The sequence below is a fragment of the Podarcis liolepis genome, assembly GCF_965112155.1.
Source record: "Podarcis liolepis genome assembly, chromosome: W".
Classification (NCBI taxonomy): Eukaryota; Metazoa; Chordata; class Lepidosauria; order Squamata; family Lacertidae; genus Podarcis; species Podarcis liolepis.
In genome coordinates, this window is record NC_139568.1 from 22,259,367 (window position 1) to 22,277,932 (window position 18,566).

At 46.3% G+C, this 18,566-nt stretch overlaps 1 protein-coding gene and 1 long non-coding RNA gene across 2 annotated transcripts in view; both read right to left on the minus strand.

Moving 5' to 3' along the window:
- Nucleotides 1-7,384, minus strand: part of LOC310697688 (four and a half LIM domains protein 1-like) — a 37,258-nt gene extending 29,874 nt beyond the window's left edge. Inside the window, exon 1 of the mRNA XM_083484384.1 lies at nt 7,307-7,384. Within this exon, the coding sequence (XP_083340510.1) occupies nt 7,307-7,328 (22 nt within the window). The 5' untranslated portion in view covers nt 7,329-7,384. The remainder of the gene's footprint in view (nt 1-7,306) is intronic.
- The window catches only part of LOC310697725, a 951,570-nt gene that overhangs the window by 880,109 nt on the left and 52,895 nt on the right, over nt 1-18,566 (minus strand). The gene's annotated exons all lie outside the window — the stretch shown is intronic.

An 18,566-nucleotide genomic window follows, 5' to 3' on the forward strand; every position in this document is an offset into this window, starting at 1 on the left:
AAAATATTTTTTATTGGTGTTTTCATGTATACATCCTCTAACAATATTTCTCTAACAATTTTCCATATCCCCCCCTCCTCACCTGGACTTCCCTCATGCTCCCATTTTGTTTTATTTCCATATTACTCACCCTGCGTGTTGTTTCCCAAAATTTCCCCAATGCTTTTGGTTATACACAATTGTGTTGGTTTATTCAAACCCTGCCAGTGAGTCCAATTCTTTATGTTGTCTCTTCATATATGTTGTAAATGGTTCGCATTCTCTTTTAAAGTCATTGTTATCCTTTTCATGTAATTTATCTGTTAATTTTGCCAGTTCTGCATATTCCATAAGTTTCCCTTGCCATTGTTCTTTCGTTGGTATTTCTTCTGTCTTCCAAGTTTGTGCTAATATAATTCTTGCCGCTGTTGTTGCAGACATAAATCATTTCCAATTTCCTTTTTTTTCTAAATCTTGGTCTAAAATTCCTAGAAGGAATGCTTCTGGTTTCTTAACAAAAGTCTTTTTAAACATTTATTTCAATTCATTATATATAATTTCCCAATAATTTCTAACCCTTTTGCATTCCCACCACATATGATAAAATGTACCATATTTTTCTTTACATTTCCAACAGGTTTTAGATCCCTTTTTATACTTTTTTTGCCACTTTCTCTGGCGTAATATACCATCTATACATCATTTTAATATAATTCTCTTTCAATAAAATACAGTCTGTAAATTTTAAATTCACCTTCCACACCTTTTCTCAGTCTTCAAGTTGTATTTGTGCTGACTTTACCATTTCATCCAGCATTTCCCCATATAACAGGAGATGATACATTTTTAAAAAGTAATTTCGTATCACTCTCAGTTATCTCTTTTGGTAAGTTTGACACTGTGTAGCTGAGACCTTTCTTACTGTCTTCCTTAAACTGTTGGTTTAATTGTCTATGATGTAACCAACTTTGCAATGTAGTCTTTAGTTCTTCATATTCTTTCAGCTTCAACCCTTTCTCCACCTCTATTAATAATTCTCTGTATGTCGGCCAATTTCCTCTCTTGCTAAGAGGTTTTAATGCTAATGCTTCCACCAGCGAGAGCCACCATGGAGTTTTGGGTTCTAAAAAGGACGTTGATCTTCTTTCAAGCAACATCAGATCCTAGATTCAGGGGTGTTGGAACTCAAAGTTCAATGACAGATCTACAAGGCCAAACTGATCCCCAGAAAGAGCATGCTGCGAGAAAACACCCCAAAGAGAAAACAACAGAACGCTACTGGCGATCACATCCAGCTCCCAAGTTAAAATAGTTTAATGCCTCATCAGAGATTTGCAACCTCTCCTAGACGGCGACAGTTCCCTTTCCCAAGCTCTGGGAGGAAGACCTTTCTTCGCCTACTGTCAGCCGCCCAATCTTAAACAACTCCTCACCCACAATCATACAGACTTAACATGGACACGGGTACCAGAGCCTACAATAAACCCAGGTGCCAACTTTGCTGCCCACACACGCCTGGATTGCACCATTGCTGGACCCAACAACACCAAACATCCCATACCTGAAGGAGCATCTCCATCCATTGTTCTACCCGGACACTGAGGTCCAGCGCCAAGGGCCTTCTGGTGGTTCCCTCACTGCAAGAAGCCAAGTTACAGGGAACCAGGCAGAGGGCTTTCTCGGTAGTGGCGCCCACCCCGTGGAACGCCCTCCCACCAGATGTCAAAGAGAAAAACAACTACCAGACTTTTAGAAGACATCTGAAGGCTTTTAATGTTTAGGGAAGCTTTTAATGTTTGATGGACTATTGTATTTTAATCTTTTGTTGGAAGCCGCCCAGAGTGGCTGGGGAAACCCAGCCAGATGGGCGGAGTATAAATAAATCATCATCAACATCATCATCATCATCATCTCAGGCCTATTTCATGGCTCATCTTCAAACAGTGTATATGGCCAGGGGTCAGCAATTTTTTCCCTCAGACCTTGTGGGGGGCCGGACTAGTGGTGTTTTTTTTTTGGGGGGGAGGGGGGAATGAACGAATTCCTATGCCCCACAAATAACCCAGAGATGCATTTTAAATAAAAGGACACATTCTACTCATGTCAAAGCACGCTGATTCCTGGACCATTCGCAGGCCGGACTGAGAAGGCGATTGGACTGGATCTGGCCCCTGGGCCTTTGTTTGCCTACCCATGGTGTAGCCAGTGGTGTCCAAACTTTTTTCAAAGAGGGCCAGATTTGATGAAGTGAAGGGCTGTGATCAAAGGGCCAACCAAAGTTGTTGAGTTTTTAAAGGATTTTTAGGAAATAAACTTCCACAGGAGCCAAATTCAACTGACTTGTGAGCCAGATTAGGCCCCTGAGACGGACTTGGGCCATGCCTGGTGTATGCCATCAAATGCCAGCAGTGCCCTTTGGCTCTGTATATTGGACCAACAGGCTAAACCCAGCACCAGAGGATAAATGGGCATCAATCCGACATCGGGAATCACAAGACAGAGAAGCCAGGAGGAGAAAGCTTCCGTCTCCCAGGACATTCAATACAGGATCTCCAAGCAGCTATCTTATGACAAAAGAATTTCAGAAATAGACTTGAAGGAGAAGTGGTTGAATTGCAACTTATTACTCAACTGAAAACGATGGAGAGACCTGGTCTGAGTAGAGATATTGGATTCCTGTCTCATTACATGTGCTAATCATCTGCATACTATCCCTTGCTTTTTCCTGTAGGACTAATTGTAGTCATTCACAGTCGCCCACAGGTTGACCAAACCCATTGAGTCCTACTACCCTTCGGAGAAAAACCCTACCCTCCCTCTATATATCAGGGTCTGGTGACTTTTCCTTCCACTAAATATCAGGGTCTGGGGACTTCTGGTTCAGTGTATCTGAAGAAGTCTGCCTGCGCACGACAGCCAAGTGTTATTATCATTAAATACAAGGATTAAGAAGGTGTCAATCATGGAGGCGCAGGTCTGTAATCCTGGACACGCAGAGGAAGGTTTCAGTTCTGGAACCATAAAATCACCCGTCTCCTACTACCCTTCTGAGAAATACCCCACTCCACCCTCCTAGTATATGTAAGGGTCTAGTGACTTCTGCTTCCATGTGTCTGAAGAAGGGGGCCTGCACACGAAGCTTAGACTCAGAACAAACTGAGTTGTTCTCTAAGGTGCTACTGGACAATTTTTTTTTATAATTTCGGCTAATTTTGGTCATCTGCATAATACCCATTGAGTTCTACTACCCTGCGTAGAAAAACCCCGCCCCACCCTCCCACTATATATCACGGCCTGATAATAATAATAAACTTTGATTTGTATCCCGCCCTCCTCGGACGAAACTGGGCTCAGGGCGGCTAACACCAAATATGTAACATTGGTATAAAATCAAACAATAATGAAATTACCTCCTGAAAACAAGTCAGGATCAAATTAAAACCTAGTTAGATGGCTTACCGCAGGATTAGGGTTGGGAACAGTAAACGCTCATCAGGCCCAACTGTTTACGCTGTTCTTATATGGGCGTGGGAGAATGCTGGGAGACCTCTTTTTTCATACTAGTTCTTATACAGACTTTGGTTTCCATGTATCTGAAGAAGGGCACCTGCACACGAAAGCTTAGACCCAGAACAAACTGAGTTGGTCTCTAAGGCGCTGCTGGACAATTTTTTAAATTTTTAATTTATTTCAAACAGCGTTAGATTCAGACAGAGAACAGATCTGGAGCAGGGGCTGCCAGACTGCCATTCCTGTCTGAAGCTCTCACAGCTACAGGGTCAGGCCTGCAAGCTCAGAACAAGAGAAGTAAGCAAGCGGGGGGCTACGCAGAGCACCCCTTTCTAAGGTCCAGGACAGCCAAGTAAAACCAACGTGTTCATGGCTAACTTGTTTCTGCAATGTTCTCTCCCACCCACCCACCCTCCAATCTAAATATAGGCCCATGACCCCATTGTTTCCTGAGTTGCTTGCTCTTTCACTCGATTACCCGGAATTTGGTCTGGCTATATACCAAGTATTTTGCGTTGTGGCAACGGTTTGCAGAACACATTCAACAAATGGGAGGGCAGGCAACTGGTAAGCAAATAGCTTGCGGGGGGGGGGTCAAATGTCTCTGGAAGGACGCGAAACAATTTCTGCAGCCTCCATCCGTCCATCAGCAGGCAAAGTGGGATTGAAGCATGAGCTGCAAACGCCAGTCCTACAGCACAGGAGCACAGCTAGGGTGAATGAGCACCAAAGTGCTTATGGAAGACAGAGACAAGGGGCCAAGCTGTGAGCCCACCCAAGCACGTGTTAAAGAAAATTCTGGGTTGAGAGACTACTCAACAGCCCAGCTCGTTGGGGTGCGAGTCCCCCGTGGGTCCATGCAGTCAGTAAAAGAAGGAAATTCCAGCCAAGTAATTTGGAGCAAAACAGCGGTCATTAGACTTTGATCCTTTATTGTTGTGCAACAGGTTCAAACGGCAGTAAGAACCCCGAGCATTGGGGCGACATTGACTTTTAAAACTTTCCCACAGTATCCCAGAATACAGTTTGCACAACATCATCTATACGTCAATGCTACACCACTAAAACCGTCAGAAAGGGGAGGTTACACAAGATTAGCACAGACAAATAGGTCTTACTACCCACCACCCAAAAGTACAATAAAACTTCCTTTGCATGTCTGGAGCCTGAGGCAAGTCTGGTGATGAGATTTCGCTTCCCTTGGCAAACAATGAGCCCTGCAATTGTCACCTCTGGGCATTTCCTGGGGTAGGAGGTGTGTATACATGTCTTCACACTTGGAGAGGTGGCAGGGGAAAGAGTCCTTTTTCCAAGGGCAAAATAGCTTTGGAATGGAGGAAACTGGCAAAGGGGTTGATTTTATATGATTTTTTAAAGCTAGATATCTTCCCTGAGCTGTCAAGTCGAAGGGATACATTCAGGCATAATATTTGTAACATTTAACAACTTTAAAGATGTGCCCCCCCGCCATTTCCGTAACAGAAGTTAACACCCTTTCTCTCGCCCTCTGCCTCAGTCTACCTGATCTGTAATATGGATTCAGTAACATCACCCTAGGAAGCTGCTTGGTACCAGGTCAGGATATTTGTCCACTGAGCTCCATACGCATAAAGGCAGCAGGTCTTGGGGGTTTTTGATTCAAATGCGACTCCAGGTGTTTTTAAGTGGTGGTTCCAGGGGTCTAGCTTGGGGCTTTCCTGCATGCAAAGTTTCTAAGGCAATTTTTTTCTGTACCACCCTGTGTCCCAAACACATCATTGAACCTTGAGGCCAATCTCCCTTCAGTAGAATTACGGATCTTGCGCAGGACATTTAACTTGTGGCTTCGCCTAAACTCAAATCCCCCTGATCTAATATCCCTAGTGCTGCAAGATTGTCCCAAGAGCGCCTGGACTCAAATGGTCTATCCAAAACTTCACTCTTTGGGTTTTAGTAAAGCAGTCTAATTTGTCTACGCCTAAATGATATAAATGATCACTGCAGATGGTGACAGCAGTCACGAAATTAAGAGACACCTGCTTCTTGGGAGAAAAGCAATGACAAACCTAGACAGCATCTTAAAAAGCAGAGACATCACCTTGCCAACAAAGGTCCGTATAGTTAAAGCCATGGTTTTCCCAGTAGTGATGTATGGAAGTGAGAGCTGGACCATAAAGAAGGCTGATCGCCGAAGAATTGGTGCTTTTGAATTATGGTGCTGGAGGAGACTCTTGAGAGTCCCATGGACTGCAAGAAGATCAAACGTATCCATTCTGAAGGAAATCAGCCCTGAGTGCTCACTGGAAGGACAGATCCTGAAGCTGAGGCTCCAATACTTTGGCCACCTCATGAGAAGAGAAGACTCCCTGGGAAAAACCCTGATGTTGGGAAAGATGGAGGGCACAAGAAGAAGGGGACGACAGAGGACGAGATGGTGGGACAGTATTCTCGAAGCTACCAGCATGAGTTTGACCAAACTGCGGGAGGCAGTGGAAGACAGGAGTGCCTGGCGTGCTCTGGTCCGTGGGGTCACAAAGAGTCGGACACGACTAAACAACAACAAAATTTAAAAGAATGACGGCTAAGGAGTTTAGTGGAGAGTCTAAGCAGGGACAAGGCTGTCCCGGAAGCTTCTCTCTGTCCTGTCTCCTGCAAAAAGGATCTGGCAGTTGTTTAGAGCCCAGTCCATGAGCTGCATTTGAAGTTAGTGATAGGCCTGCTTAATTGCCCTTTACCAGCTCTTATACTTACTTATCAACGCCACCTCCAACTCCTCGAAATATTCTGTTAACAGGGTCCCCGGAAAATTTGACACTTCACTTGGAAAGACAGGCGAACTAATGCCAGTATACTGGAAGAAGCAGAACCTCTGCTTACTAGGGCAGTTCATAAAAAAAACCTTTTTTTAAAAAAAATGCCTGCTCCAAAGGTCTTATCTTACTACACTAGGGATTATATAGCTATCTCTGAAATTTCATGCATATCAGTTAATACAGGCATGGCCCAACTTGGCCCTCCAGCTGTTTTGGGACTACAACTCCCGTCATCCCAAACTCACAGGACCAGTGGTCAGGGATGATGGGCATTGTAATCCCAAAGCAGCTGGAGGGCCACGTTTGGCCATGCCTGAGTTAATATCTTGACCCTGCTCCACTGAAAAGCATTGGGTGTTCAGTAGGGCGGTTCATAAAAACCTCTTTTTTAAAAAAATGCCTGCTCCAAAGGTCTTATCTTACTACACTAGGGATTATATAGCTATCTCTGAAATTTCATGTATATCAGTTAATATCTTGACCCTGCTCCGCTGAATTGATATTTCAGCCTCCACGGCATAGGAAAACGGCCAAGTAAACAGCTCTTTTCGTGGAGGAGGGTCATGATATTAACTGATATGCATGAAATTTCAGACACAGTTATATTAGCACAGGCAAATAGGTCTTACTACCCACCACCCAAAAGTACAATAAAACTTCCTTTGCATGTCTGGAGCCTGAGGCAAGTCTGGTGATGAGATTTCGCTTCCCTTGGCAAACAATGAGCCCTGCAATTGTCACCTCTGGGCATTTCCTGGGTGTAGCAAGATAAGACCTTTGGAGCAGGCATTTTCAAAAAAGAGGTTTTTTTGAACTGCCCTACTGCCCACTCCTACCTTCCCTGGAAGGAATATCATTGCACAGAGGGTCCCCTTATTTGCTGGAAAGCCCCTCCAGCTCAAATGAAGGATTTCCAGCACAGCGAAATCCTGTTGAAAGAGCAAGCAAGCCAGCCCGAACTCTTGCCCAAAGCACAAAAGGCAATGAAAAGTCATATATATATTTGGGGCGCAGAGGAGGGTTACCTGCGTGCCTGTGATAAGCCATCCTTCAGCGAGGACCAATTCCCAACCATCCCTACTTTAGGAGCTCAGCTGATAAAGAGCATGTCTCAGTTTGAGAGTTCAGGGAGGCTATTAATATGGGGGCGGGGGCCACCAGGAGATGTCCACACCCCTTTGCCCCAGACTGGTGGCCCTCATACCACAGAAAACATCTTACCATTTTAGGTGATCTCAGGGGAGAAGAATAGGGCACCACCAACAGGATATAAATACCTGCCCAGCTACTTCAGTCTCCGAAAATGTCCAAAACGCTGAGTAGCCCCTGTAGGAATCTGAGCCCTCTCGGTGGGGGTGCATAATTTCGGGAAGTTTTGAACAGCTGTCTTTTTAATTTTTTGTTGGATGCAGCTTGGAGTGGCTGGGGAGAGCCAGCCAGATGGACGGGGCAGAAATGATAAATTATTATTATTATTATTATTATTATTATTATGGTTCAGGCAACTTCGCTGATGAGCTAATGTGAGTGCCCATAGGCGGTTGTGTTATATTGGGAAATGAAACATTTGTGGTTTGATTTCTTTTGTAGAGCATTTTGAATGCTGTTTAAATACTGTTTTATTCACAGAATGGGACTCTTTCTGAGAGTCCTGCTTCCAACAAATGTAACCTATGTAAACTAACTCAGGGGTCAGCAAACTTTTTCAGCTGGGGACCACTCCACTGTTCCTCAGACCTTGCGGGGGGCCAGACTAGATTTTGAAAAAAATAAGGAACGAACTCCTATGCCCCACAAATAACCCAGAGATGCATTTTCAATAAAAGGGCACACATTCTACTAATGTCAAAACACCAGGCAGGCCCCACAAATCACCCAGAGATGCATTTTAAATAAAAGCACACATTCTACTCATGTCAAAACACGCTGATTCCCGGACTGTCCGCAGGCCAGATTGAGAAGGCGACTGGGCCGGATTCCGCCCCCGGGGCTTAGTGTGCCTACCCATGAACTAACTGTATAAACTATATAAACTAACTATATAAACTATACCTCTTTGCAATCTTAATACCTGAAACTGTGTCCCAAGGCATTCAACTTGCTTCCTTGTTTCTCAATATCAGAGGCGTTTGCAAATTTTAGGTGCTGCAAACTATCATTACAGCTGGTATCCCAAATGTGCCCTGCTTCCTTTCAAAGCACCGTATTTTTCGCAACATAGGACGCACCGGACAATAGGGCGCACTTTGTTTTAGAGGGGGGAGAACAAGAAAAAAAAATTCTCCCCCTCTCTGCCCAGCGCCCCTTCAGTGAAGCGGCAGGAGGCGCTGCACAGAGAGGGGGAGAACTTTCCCCCTCTTGTTTTCCCGCTCTAAAACAAGGTGCCGTTTAAGGTGCGTTCAGGCGGCTACCTTGGAAGCCTGGAGAGCGAGAGGGGTCGGTGTGCACTGACTCCTCTTGCTCTCCAGGCTTCAGGTTCCTTTCGACCTGCTCTTTGGGGCTGGCGGGGGGAAGCCCACCACCAGCCCCAAAGAGCAGGTCAGGGAGCAGCGGAAAGGCGCAGCGGAGAGGCTCCTGCCATAGCCGCGCGTCACCTCTCCAGCCGAGCTTTAGCCCCGCTTTAGCCCCGCTTTAGCCCCGCGCGCACTCTCCCGGCTGGAGAGGTGGCGCGTGGCTATGGCAGGAGCCTCCACAGCCCCGCGTCACCTCTCCAGCCGGGAGAGCGCGCGCGGGGCTAAAGAAGCACCCCGCGACCCTCTCCCGGCTGGGGAGGTGACGCGCGGCTATAGAGGCTCCTGCCATAGCCGCGCGTCACCTCTCCAGCCGGGGGAGGGTCGCGGGGCTATGGCGTCTTCGCTCCATAGGATGCACACACATTTCCCCTTCATTTTTGAAGGGGAAAAAGTGCATCCTATAGAGCGAAAAATACGGTAGCTTATACCCAGGCACAGTCACAGCAGCAAAATCAGGGATAAATGAATGCGCAAAGCCAAAAAGGAGAGAAGAGAGGAAACAAGACAAGAGATTAGGCCAAGATGGGAAATTGCTGATAAAGTAGAACAGGTTTCCTCAACCTCAGCCCTCCAAATGTTTTGAGACTTCAATTCCCATCATCCCTGACCACTGGTCCTGCTAGCTAGGGATCATGGGAGTTGTAGGCCAAAAAACATCTGGAGGGCCGAGGTTGAGGAAGCCTGAAGTAGAAGAAGAAGCAAAAAAAGGTTAATATTATGTTACCCATAGGATCAGAAGTTATGTATATGGATTGAGAACTAAGGACCATGTATTATGGCCTCTATGGAAAGGACCATTTGGGACAGTTGGAGGATGGATGGCGGTGAACGGGTTGAGGTTGGATCCTGACCACTCTGGCCAGACAGTGGGTGGGTCTCCACTTGCGTCCCAGATGGAGCTGCTCTGGACACAAAATGGACCTGCGCCCCCATGGGTCCAAAATGACCCCCAGGCTGCGCAGCTGGTCCTTCAAAAACAGGCCAAAAACATTTGGAGGGTTGAGGCTGAGGAAGCCTGCTCTTGGCCCTTTCGCTGGGCTGCCTCCCCGTTAAGGAATTTATATGCCGATTCAGTATGAAACATTATACAGAAGTGAGGTTCCAATGCCTTTCTTTGCTTGCTGTTGACTGCAGCCGAATTTCTCTATTTGGTGATTGTGACTAATAGTTCATCCATGCCCAGGCCCTTTTTAAGCAGCGTTGAGTGACAGGAGGAAATATGAGAATGCCACCTTCCATCCGTCCTCCCAGCCACTTCATTTTTATGGCCAGAGCGCTTAGGTTGAGGAAACGCTTCAGAAAACACAACGCTTACTCGCCATGCATAGCCACGGTTTGGGCAAATGGAGCTTTCACCTTGATGGAGAGCAACATATTTTGCGTGAGTTCAATGAAGTGCTCCGAAGGAAACGTTCAAAGGCCGAAGCCCAGAATTGGTTTAGTCTGGATGCACAAATAACAAAATGCAGGGCTGGAGGCAGTAATGTTTCTGAGCACCATCTGCTGGAAATCGCAGGAGGGAACAGGACTCTTGTTCTGAACTAGATAATAATAATAATAATAATTTATTATTTCCCAGCCATAATGGACGGCTTCCAACGGAAGGTTAGAAATACATTAAAACACCAGTCATTCAAAACTTCCCTAAAGAGGGCTGCCTTCAGATGTCTTCTAAATGTCAGGTAGTTGTTTATTCCTTTGACATCTAACGGGAGGGAGTTCCACAGGGCGGGCGCCACTACCGAGAAGGCCCTCTGCCAAACAGGATATAAAGCAAATTTATTCGGGTGTATATCAGTTCCTGGCTGTGTTTAACTATGATAATTCTTTATACATCATATAAACATAACTCTTTTCACATTATCAAATTAAGCAGAAGCAATTAAAGACCAACATTTTGAACAGGAAATACAAATAGATCAGTTCTTATATACTTACGTAATGTCCAAATAGAAGCTTTTTGTGTTTCACGTATGTATTTATGAATACAAGTGTCAGACGCAACAACTTTAGGAAGCAGTACTTGCAGAAAATGAACTTGTTCTTTGTAATGTTCCACATATGCCTTTGCAAAGTAAAGTTATTGTATGCAGGTACCAGATGAAAGAACTTAAGAAAAGGATTCCCGGAATAATACCTTGTTTCACCCTGCCGGGCTTTGTCAGCCATGCATACTCCAAACAAACAAACAAACAAACAAACAAACAAACAAACAAACAAACAAACAAACAAAATACTACCCCGCCCAACAAAATATTAGAATGCAATAGTCCATCAAACATTAAAAGCTTCCCTAAACAGGGCTGCCTGTAGTTTTTTTTTTAACAAATTAGGAAATAAAACATATAACACACTGTAATGGATTTAGGGGTTGCCCGTGCGTAAGTTGCCGCCACTGCTGGCAAGGTTACCTGGTTAAACCCTTTCTGACTGAACAGCCTCCCGCATCGTGACTGTCTCAGTCGCTGGCAGAATCCATCAGTGGGCGTTTCTTGAACCTTTTCCAGCATAAAAGTTGTTTGACGCCAAGTCTCCTCCTACTCTCCCTGCGCGGAAGTCTTCTGCGCAGGGAGGGTGTGGGCAGCGGAGTACCCGTACTCTCTCCGCTGGTCTCCGGCGAGGAGTCATGGAGCCTCCTCTCCGATCCCCCCATCTGCCCCCCTTCTCCACTGGTGTTACGCTGATTTCCTTCCCCAGCAGATGAGCTGCCTCTCTCCCTACTGGGACCCTCTCCTGCATCCCGCTGGAGCCTTCCCTCCACCTCTAGCTCCGATGGCAGTTCCCTGACATCCACCACCCCCCCAGGACCCCCTCCGCCCCCGGCCCGACCTTCAGATCCAACCTCGTCCCTTTCGTCGGCCGACGATGCGGGGGAAGCCCCTGAAGGTGCTGTCGCTATCCTCTGAGGATTCAAAACCCGCTTCCCACCCGCTCCGATATCTTCCCGCGGGGTGGGCCTCCCAGTCTGATTCTTCTTTCTCTGACACCTCCCCTCCCTCCTCTTCGGAGGCCGGAAAACCCACAAAGTCCTCTTCGTCGTCAGTGGTTCCAAATTCTTCCTCCCAGAATCTCGCTAGTGGTTTCGGTTTATCTGGGAACAGGCTGTGGAATTCTTCCACTAGATACCCGTCATTGATCGCCTCAGCAGGGACCCACGTGTTTTCTGACTCGGGTTCTCCCTCCCAAGCCACCAAGGACTCCACCTGGTGCCCTCGCCACCTTGAATCGAGTATTTCCGTGGCTTGGTTGTGGTGTTCCCTCTCCTCTACCCGCGGGTGGGTGGTGACTCCTCCCTCCCGCCCCAGAAATTCCCGCCCCTCCCTGTACGGTGAGAGTAGGGACCTATGGAACACCGGATGTATCTTCATGCTGTCAGGCAACTTGAGCTTGAATGCCACAGGATTCACCTGCTGTGTTACCGCAAAAGGTCCCAGCTGCCTTGGCTGCAACTTCTTGCACCCTCCTTTTAGGGGTAACCCTTGGGTTGACAACCACACTCGGTCTCCCACCCGTATGGCCTCCCCCTCCCGACGGTGCTTGTCTGCCTGCCTCTTGTAAACTTCCTTGGCCCGCTCCAAGTTCATCTTGAGTTGCTGGTGCAATGCCTCCATTTCTTCCACGAACTGCTCTGCTGCAGGTACACTCCATCCTTCCTCCCCCCCTCCCCGGGAAGGCCCTGGGGTGACACCCATAATTGGCCATGAACGGGCTCATTCCCGTAGACACATGTTCAGCGTTATTGTACGCAAAGTCATCCAGCGCTAGTTTCTCTATGCAATCGTTGCTGGAGTATACTGTTCGCTCTTTCTGCTTGCCCGTTGGTTTCCGGGTGGCGCGCTGCCGAGAAGCCCACCTCGACCTGCAACAAGCTCATGAGCTTCCTCCACAACCGGGAAGTAAATTTTTCCCTGCGATCTGAGATGACCCTCGAGGGAGCCCCATGCAGCCTGAAGATGTGATCCACAAACAACCTGGCTGTCTCCTCTGCCGTCACCGCATGTGAGCAAGCTATGAAATGGCACATCTTCGTCAGGAGATCGACTACTAACATGACTGCTGTCTTCCCCCTTGAATTGGGCAAATCTGTCATAAAATCAATGGATACCACCTCCCAGGGTCTTCCCGGCGTGGGTAAGGGTTCCAGTAACCCTGCGGTTGCAGCCCTCTCCCCCTTTGCCCCTTGGCAGCGGTCGCACCCCCGTACATATTCCCGTACATCTTCCCTCACCCTTGGCCACCAGAACTGCCTGGTGACGAGCAGCATGGTTTTGTGCTGTCCAAAGTGCCCAGCCGCTGGTGTCCGGTGAAGAGTCCTGGAGCCCTCTCGCCGATTCCCCCATCAGCCCCTCTATATCCCTGGTGTTGCACTGATTTGCTTCCCCATCTGCGGAGCTGCCTCTCTCCCTGCTGGGCCCTTCTCCAGCATCATTTGAGAGCCTTCCCTCCGCCTCTAGCTCCGATGTCAGTTCCCTGACAGGAACATATGCCATGATTCATTGGCCCATAGATGGACTTTGCGGCTTTAAATAAACTCTGTGCATCATGAGTGTTGGCTAAGTGCTGGATCTCTTGAGCTTTTTTTATCCACCAGGTGTTTTTTAGTTCTCTGGTTCTTCTTTGAACCTCAGCCTTAGCGTTGGCATAGGTTTTTTTCTTAGTGGCACAGTTTCTATCTCTTCGCCAGATCTGAAACGCCTTCCTTTTCTTGTCAATCATGCGTACAATCTCACTGTCATTCTCATCAAACCAGTCCTGGTGTTTCCTGGTTTGGTATCCAATAGTTTGTTCACAGGCTGCAATAATGGATGTTTTTAGCTTGCTCCAGTGTTCCTCGATGTTATCAGGGAATTCTGAAAGCAGATGGTCCTTAAGAGTTGTTTGGAAGCAATCCCGCTTAATGGGATCTTGAAGGGCTTGAGTGTTCATTTTGCGCCTTGGTTTTCTTCCCTGAAGCCTGCGTTGAGGTATAATCTTGATAGCCATCGTGGAGCGTATTAGTCGGTGATCTGTCCAGCAGTCGTCGGCGCTCGTCATAGCTCTGGTAAGGAGCACATCACGTTGATCTTTAGCACGGACAATAACATAGTGTAAGATGTGCCAATGGTTTGACCGAGGATGCCTCCATGAAATTTTAAATTTATTTTTCTGTCAAAAGAGTGTGTTGGTAATAACAAGGTTGTGCGCTGCACATATTGTCAAGAGCAAGATTCCGTTCTGGTTGCTGGTGCCAACTCTTTCTTTCCCAATAGTCCTAGGCCACAGATTGAAATCTCGCCCAGCTCTTGCATTAAAATCACCCAGGAGGATAATTTTATCTTTCTTAGGCGTCTCTGATAGGACAGTATCCAACTGAGAGTAAAAATTTTCTTTAATGTCTTCATCGGCATCCAGTGTTGGTGCATAAGCGCTTATAATAGTAGCCTGTGTTGTTTTTGCAGAGTCCTGTACACAGCGGAAGGATGAGCAGTATGTGCCACATGCTTAACTTTGCTTTATTTTCACTTCTATGTTGAGAGATTACAAACATGCATCTTGCCTCTGCGGGAGCAGAGAAGCAACTTCCTTCTCCTCTGAACAAAAGACACCCAAGAGAGGAGTGAAAAACAGGAAACCAGTGTACGTCACATCCAGTCTCCCATTCCCGTGGGGAAACCCAACAGTACTCTGACTGTGGAATGCAAAACATTGTCCCGTGACAAGCACTTCGCTGCACAGAAACAGCCTGTTGGTTTTGGGTGAGCTTTATTCAAAGGGTTGAGAGCCGCTCATTAATGCCAGTAGGGACTTCTGACAGGAGCTTCACAAGGTCATTTTTTATAGCGAAGCCTACCCCATGTATTTGATGTTCTTGTTCAGATAGACCTTTCCAGAAGACTGTGTAGCCTCCTTTTTCTTCCTTCAGTTGTCCCTCGCCTGCTCTTCGAGAGTCTTGAAGCGCTGCAATAGTGATGTTAAAATGTCACAGCTCTCTTGCAATGATGGCAGTTCTGTGTTCAGGATGCTCACTGTCTGTGTTATCTGACAAAGTCCATATATTGCATGTTCCAAAATTCAATTGTCTTTTACAACCGCTAGGTGGTGACCCCACTGGGTGCGGTAATCCAGTCAGGGAAAAAGGGAGGCAAACTATATTTTGGGCACCTTTTCTAGCCCCTTCCCCTTTTTGGGGTGAGCAGAGTGGATCCTAAATAGGACTGCTCAGTCATGGATACAGCTGCTGAGCTACTCAACTGCCTCATTCTTTGAGTCAGAATGACTGAATCTGTATCCACTGCCCATGTGCCAGTTCATGACTAGGGGCTTCCAGATTTCACGATCCTGCCCCCGTTACCATTTGCCGATTGCCATGGCACTTTGGGGGTTTGGGTTGGGTTTTTGGAAGATGCCTGTGCATGAATTTGTTTTATGTGTGTAGTGTTGGGATGCAGCCAAGGAATCAGGGGCAATTGGCAGGCGCCCAGCGGCTCCAGCCCACAGGCTGGTGTGCTGGGCGATCTCCAGTCCTTGGATCAGCATGAAACTGTGACCCAAGCTTCAGAAGCCTTCAGAAGCTGGGCACGCACACTCAGCAGAGTAAAACACTGTGCAACAGAAGTGGCAGGAGAGGCATATGTGAACATATTTGCAAGCAGTTTTATTCAGTGTACTTCAGGACAAAAAGGAAACATGTCTGCTCTCCTTTGTGTCCAAAGCAAGACAGCATAAGCAAAAGCTATACACAAACAGAAGTTCCCAGCAAGCTGTGCTGGAGTGTAAACAGGCAGGTGACACACAACAATCATGCCTATACTTAAGGTGGAACGGAATATTCCAAGTGCATGCTGACCAACACACAGTCTTCGCAGTAGGGCTCTGTTCCGATGGCATGAGGTAGTCACGACAAACTGGTAGATTCCTATCTGCTGCAGCCTTCATCCGCCTTCACAGCCGTTGTAACATACCGCTTGTTATCATCCGCCTGTTCTGCCGTTGAGGACTTCTTGGATCATTCTTTGTCTAGTTCCTTCCCTTTGACCTTACTGCCTTGGGTGACCCTGCTGGGAGTACGAGATTCCGGACGGCTTCGCTCACAAGGGTGAAACATGCAAGCCCACTCACCACGACAAGGTGATGATCCACAATATACATACATGTTATTTGTCAGTCACTATTGCACAGTCTTATTATCTGGAAATCAGTTGTGTTGCATTGCATTCTGCAAATAAGATCTCTCTTAGATATACCCAGGAAATATTAATAGCAGAGACAATAACAAGAGGATATCCAGTTACAAGCTTGACTCTTGTAGCTATAAGCAGCTTCATTTGCTATAGGATACATCCTTTAGGCAAGGGATTGCCAACTTTTTTAGACCAGTGGGCACATTTCGATTTTTGAGAGAGTGCAGTAGCTGCTGGTCATAACATGATTGCCATGGGGGACATGGCATAAATTAGAGGGGGAAACAAAAGGCAAGCTATGGAGATTTCAAGGACTGGAAAATAAGACTTAAGCTGGAAAAGTGAACTAAAGTGGGAGGAGAAAAGAGCAACTCTTTAGGATGCAAGGGATTCCTAATGCTTGGTGTCCAAATAGCTTACTTATTAATCACAGCTCTGACTTTGCCCTTTGGCTAAAAACACTGACAGATGGGAGCTCATTTCACATATGTAAATTGCTTAGAATGGTATCTGCATATTTGCTTCACAACTTTCTTTCTAGGAAGACTAGAGATTTACCCTTTTTTCTTTTCTTTTTTAAAAATTTCATGCATATCAGTTAATATCTTGACCTTGCGCCACTGAATTGAAATTTCAGACTTCACAACATAGGAAAACGGCCAACTAAACAGCTATTTTTGTGGAGCAGGGTCAAGATATTAACTGATATGCATGAAATTTCAGATATATATATATATATATATATATATATATATATATATGCAGGTTTTGGTGTCTTCGGGTGTCTTCCCGTGTAAGAGTTGGGGTGTCTAGGCGACGTTTCGACGAGGTCTCACTCGTCATCTTCAGGCTGGTGCTTTCGGCTTCTTGTTACTGGAACAGAGCAGGATCTCAGTGTTTGAGTTCCTATAAATACTGTTGAGGGGGTGTGGTGTATAGCCTCCAACGTTCTGGGCAGAGAGGAAGTTCCCAGGTTAGTGTGCCTTTTCTTCTTTTGTTCCTTAATTACTTGAGGGATATCTTGAGTGATTTCTTGAGTGATATTCTGAGTACCACTTAGGTGGGTCATTAAGTGTGGATTAGTTGCTAAAGCTTTCGTGTCTTTACCTCTTGAGCTTGTGAAGAGTTTTTCTGAGAAGATGGCTGTACTGCACTTAGTTGTGCTCTAGCTTGGCTTCGTGTATAGGGGCGAGCTGTGGTTTTGTGCCCTGTGCCAGCTAGATCTGTGTAGGGATTGCAGGGGGGTGCAGCATCCGGAGGTGCCACTATGGTTTGGCTACTGGATGGTGTCTGTAATTTATCTGTGGAGAGGGTCTGGGTTTGGGTCTGGTGTGGTTGATTGGTGATGGCGTTCTGTGTGCCTCTGGTTCTGGTGTCGGTTTTTGTGGGGAGGGCTAATTTCCAGATGTCTGGCAGGCGGGACGTGTCGTCACGCTTGTTCATGTTGTGAGGGTGTTTCTCTATCTCGATGGCTTCCATGATTATTCTCTTGTGGTGATGTTCCATGTTAAAGAGCAATTTGGAATCTGCAAAATTAATTTCGTGTCCTGTTTCTTTCATGTGTTGGAAAAGAGAGGAAGTTTTTTCTTCTTTTTTGACGGCATTCTTGTGTTCTGCGATACGTGCATTTATTCGTCTGTTTGTTTGTCCAATGTACGTGGCTGGGCAGACTTTGCAGGGTATTTCATAGACCCCTTGGTTTTCCAACTGGATTTTATCTTTGGGGTTTCTGAGGATATTGGCTATTTTTTGGTTGGTGCAAAAGGCTGTTTTGATATTGTGTTTATGGAGGATTTTGCTAATTTTATCTGTAGTGCCCTTGATATAAGGAAGGAGGGCCATGCCATTGTTTTCTTCTGTGTCTTGGTTTTTGGGGGGTGTTTCTTTTTGGATTAGCTTCGTAACCCTGTTTTGCTGGTATCCATTGGCGATTAACAAGTAGCCGAAAGCACCAGCCTGAAGATGACGAGTGAGACCTCGTCGAAACGTCGCCTAGACACCCCAACTCTTACACGGGAAGACACCCGAAGACACCAAAACCTGCATTCCTGTACCCGTGAAAATCTACGAAAGCAAATATATATATATATATATATATATATATATATATATATATATATATATATGCTCTATAAGACGCACCAGACCACAAGACACATCTAATTTTTGGAGGAGGACAACAAGAAAAAAAATATTCTGAATCTCAGAAGCCAGAACAGCAAGAGGGATCGCTGCGCAGTGAAAGCAGCAATCCCTCTTGCTGTTCTGGCTTCTGGGATAGCTGCGCAGCCTGCATTCACTCCATAAGACACACACACATTTCGCCTTACTTTTTAGGAGGGAAAAAGTGAGTCTTATAGAGCAAAAAATACGGTAATCCCTTGCCAAGAAAATTCCCTGCCAAGAAAACTCCATGAACAAAGACAACAGGCATAGAAAAGTTATGACGCTGGAAGATGAGCCCCTCAGGTCGGAAGACGTCCAACATGCTACTGAGGAAGAGCGGAAGAGTGGAGGACAAGTACAAGTAGATTCAGAGCTGATGAAGCAGCTGGGCCAAAGCCGAAAGGTCGCTCAGTTGTGGATATGCCTAGAAGCGAAAGGAAAGTCCA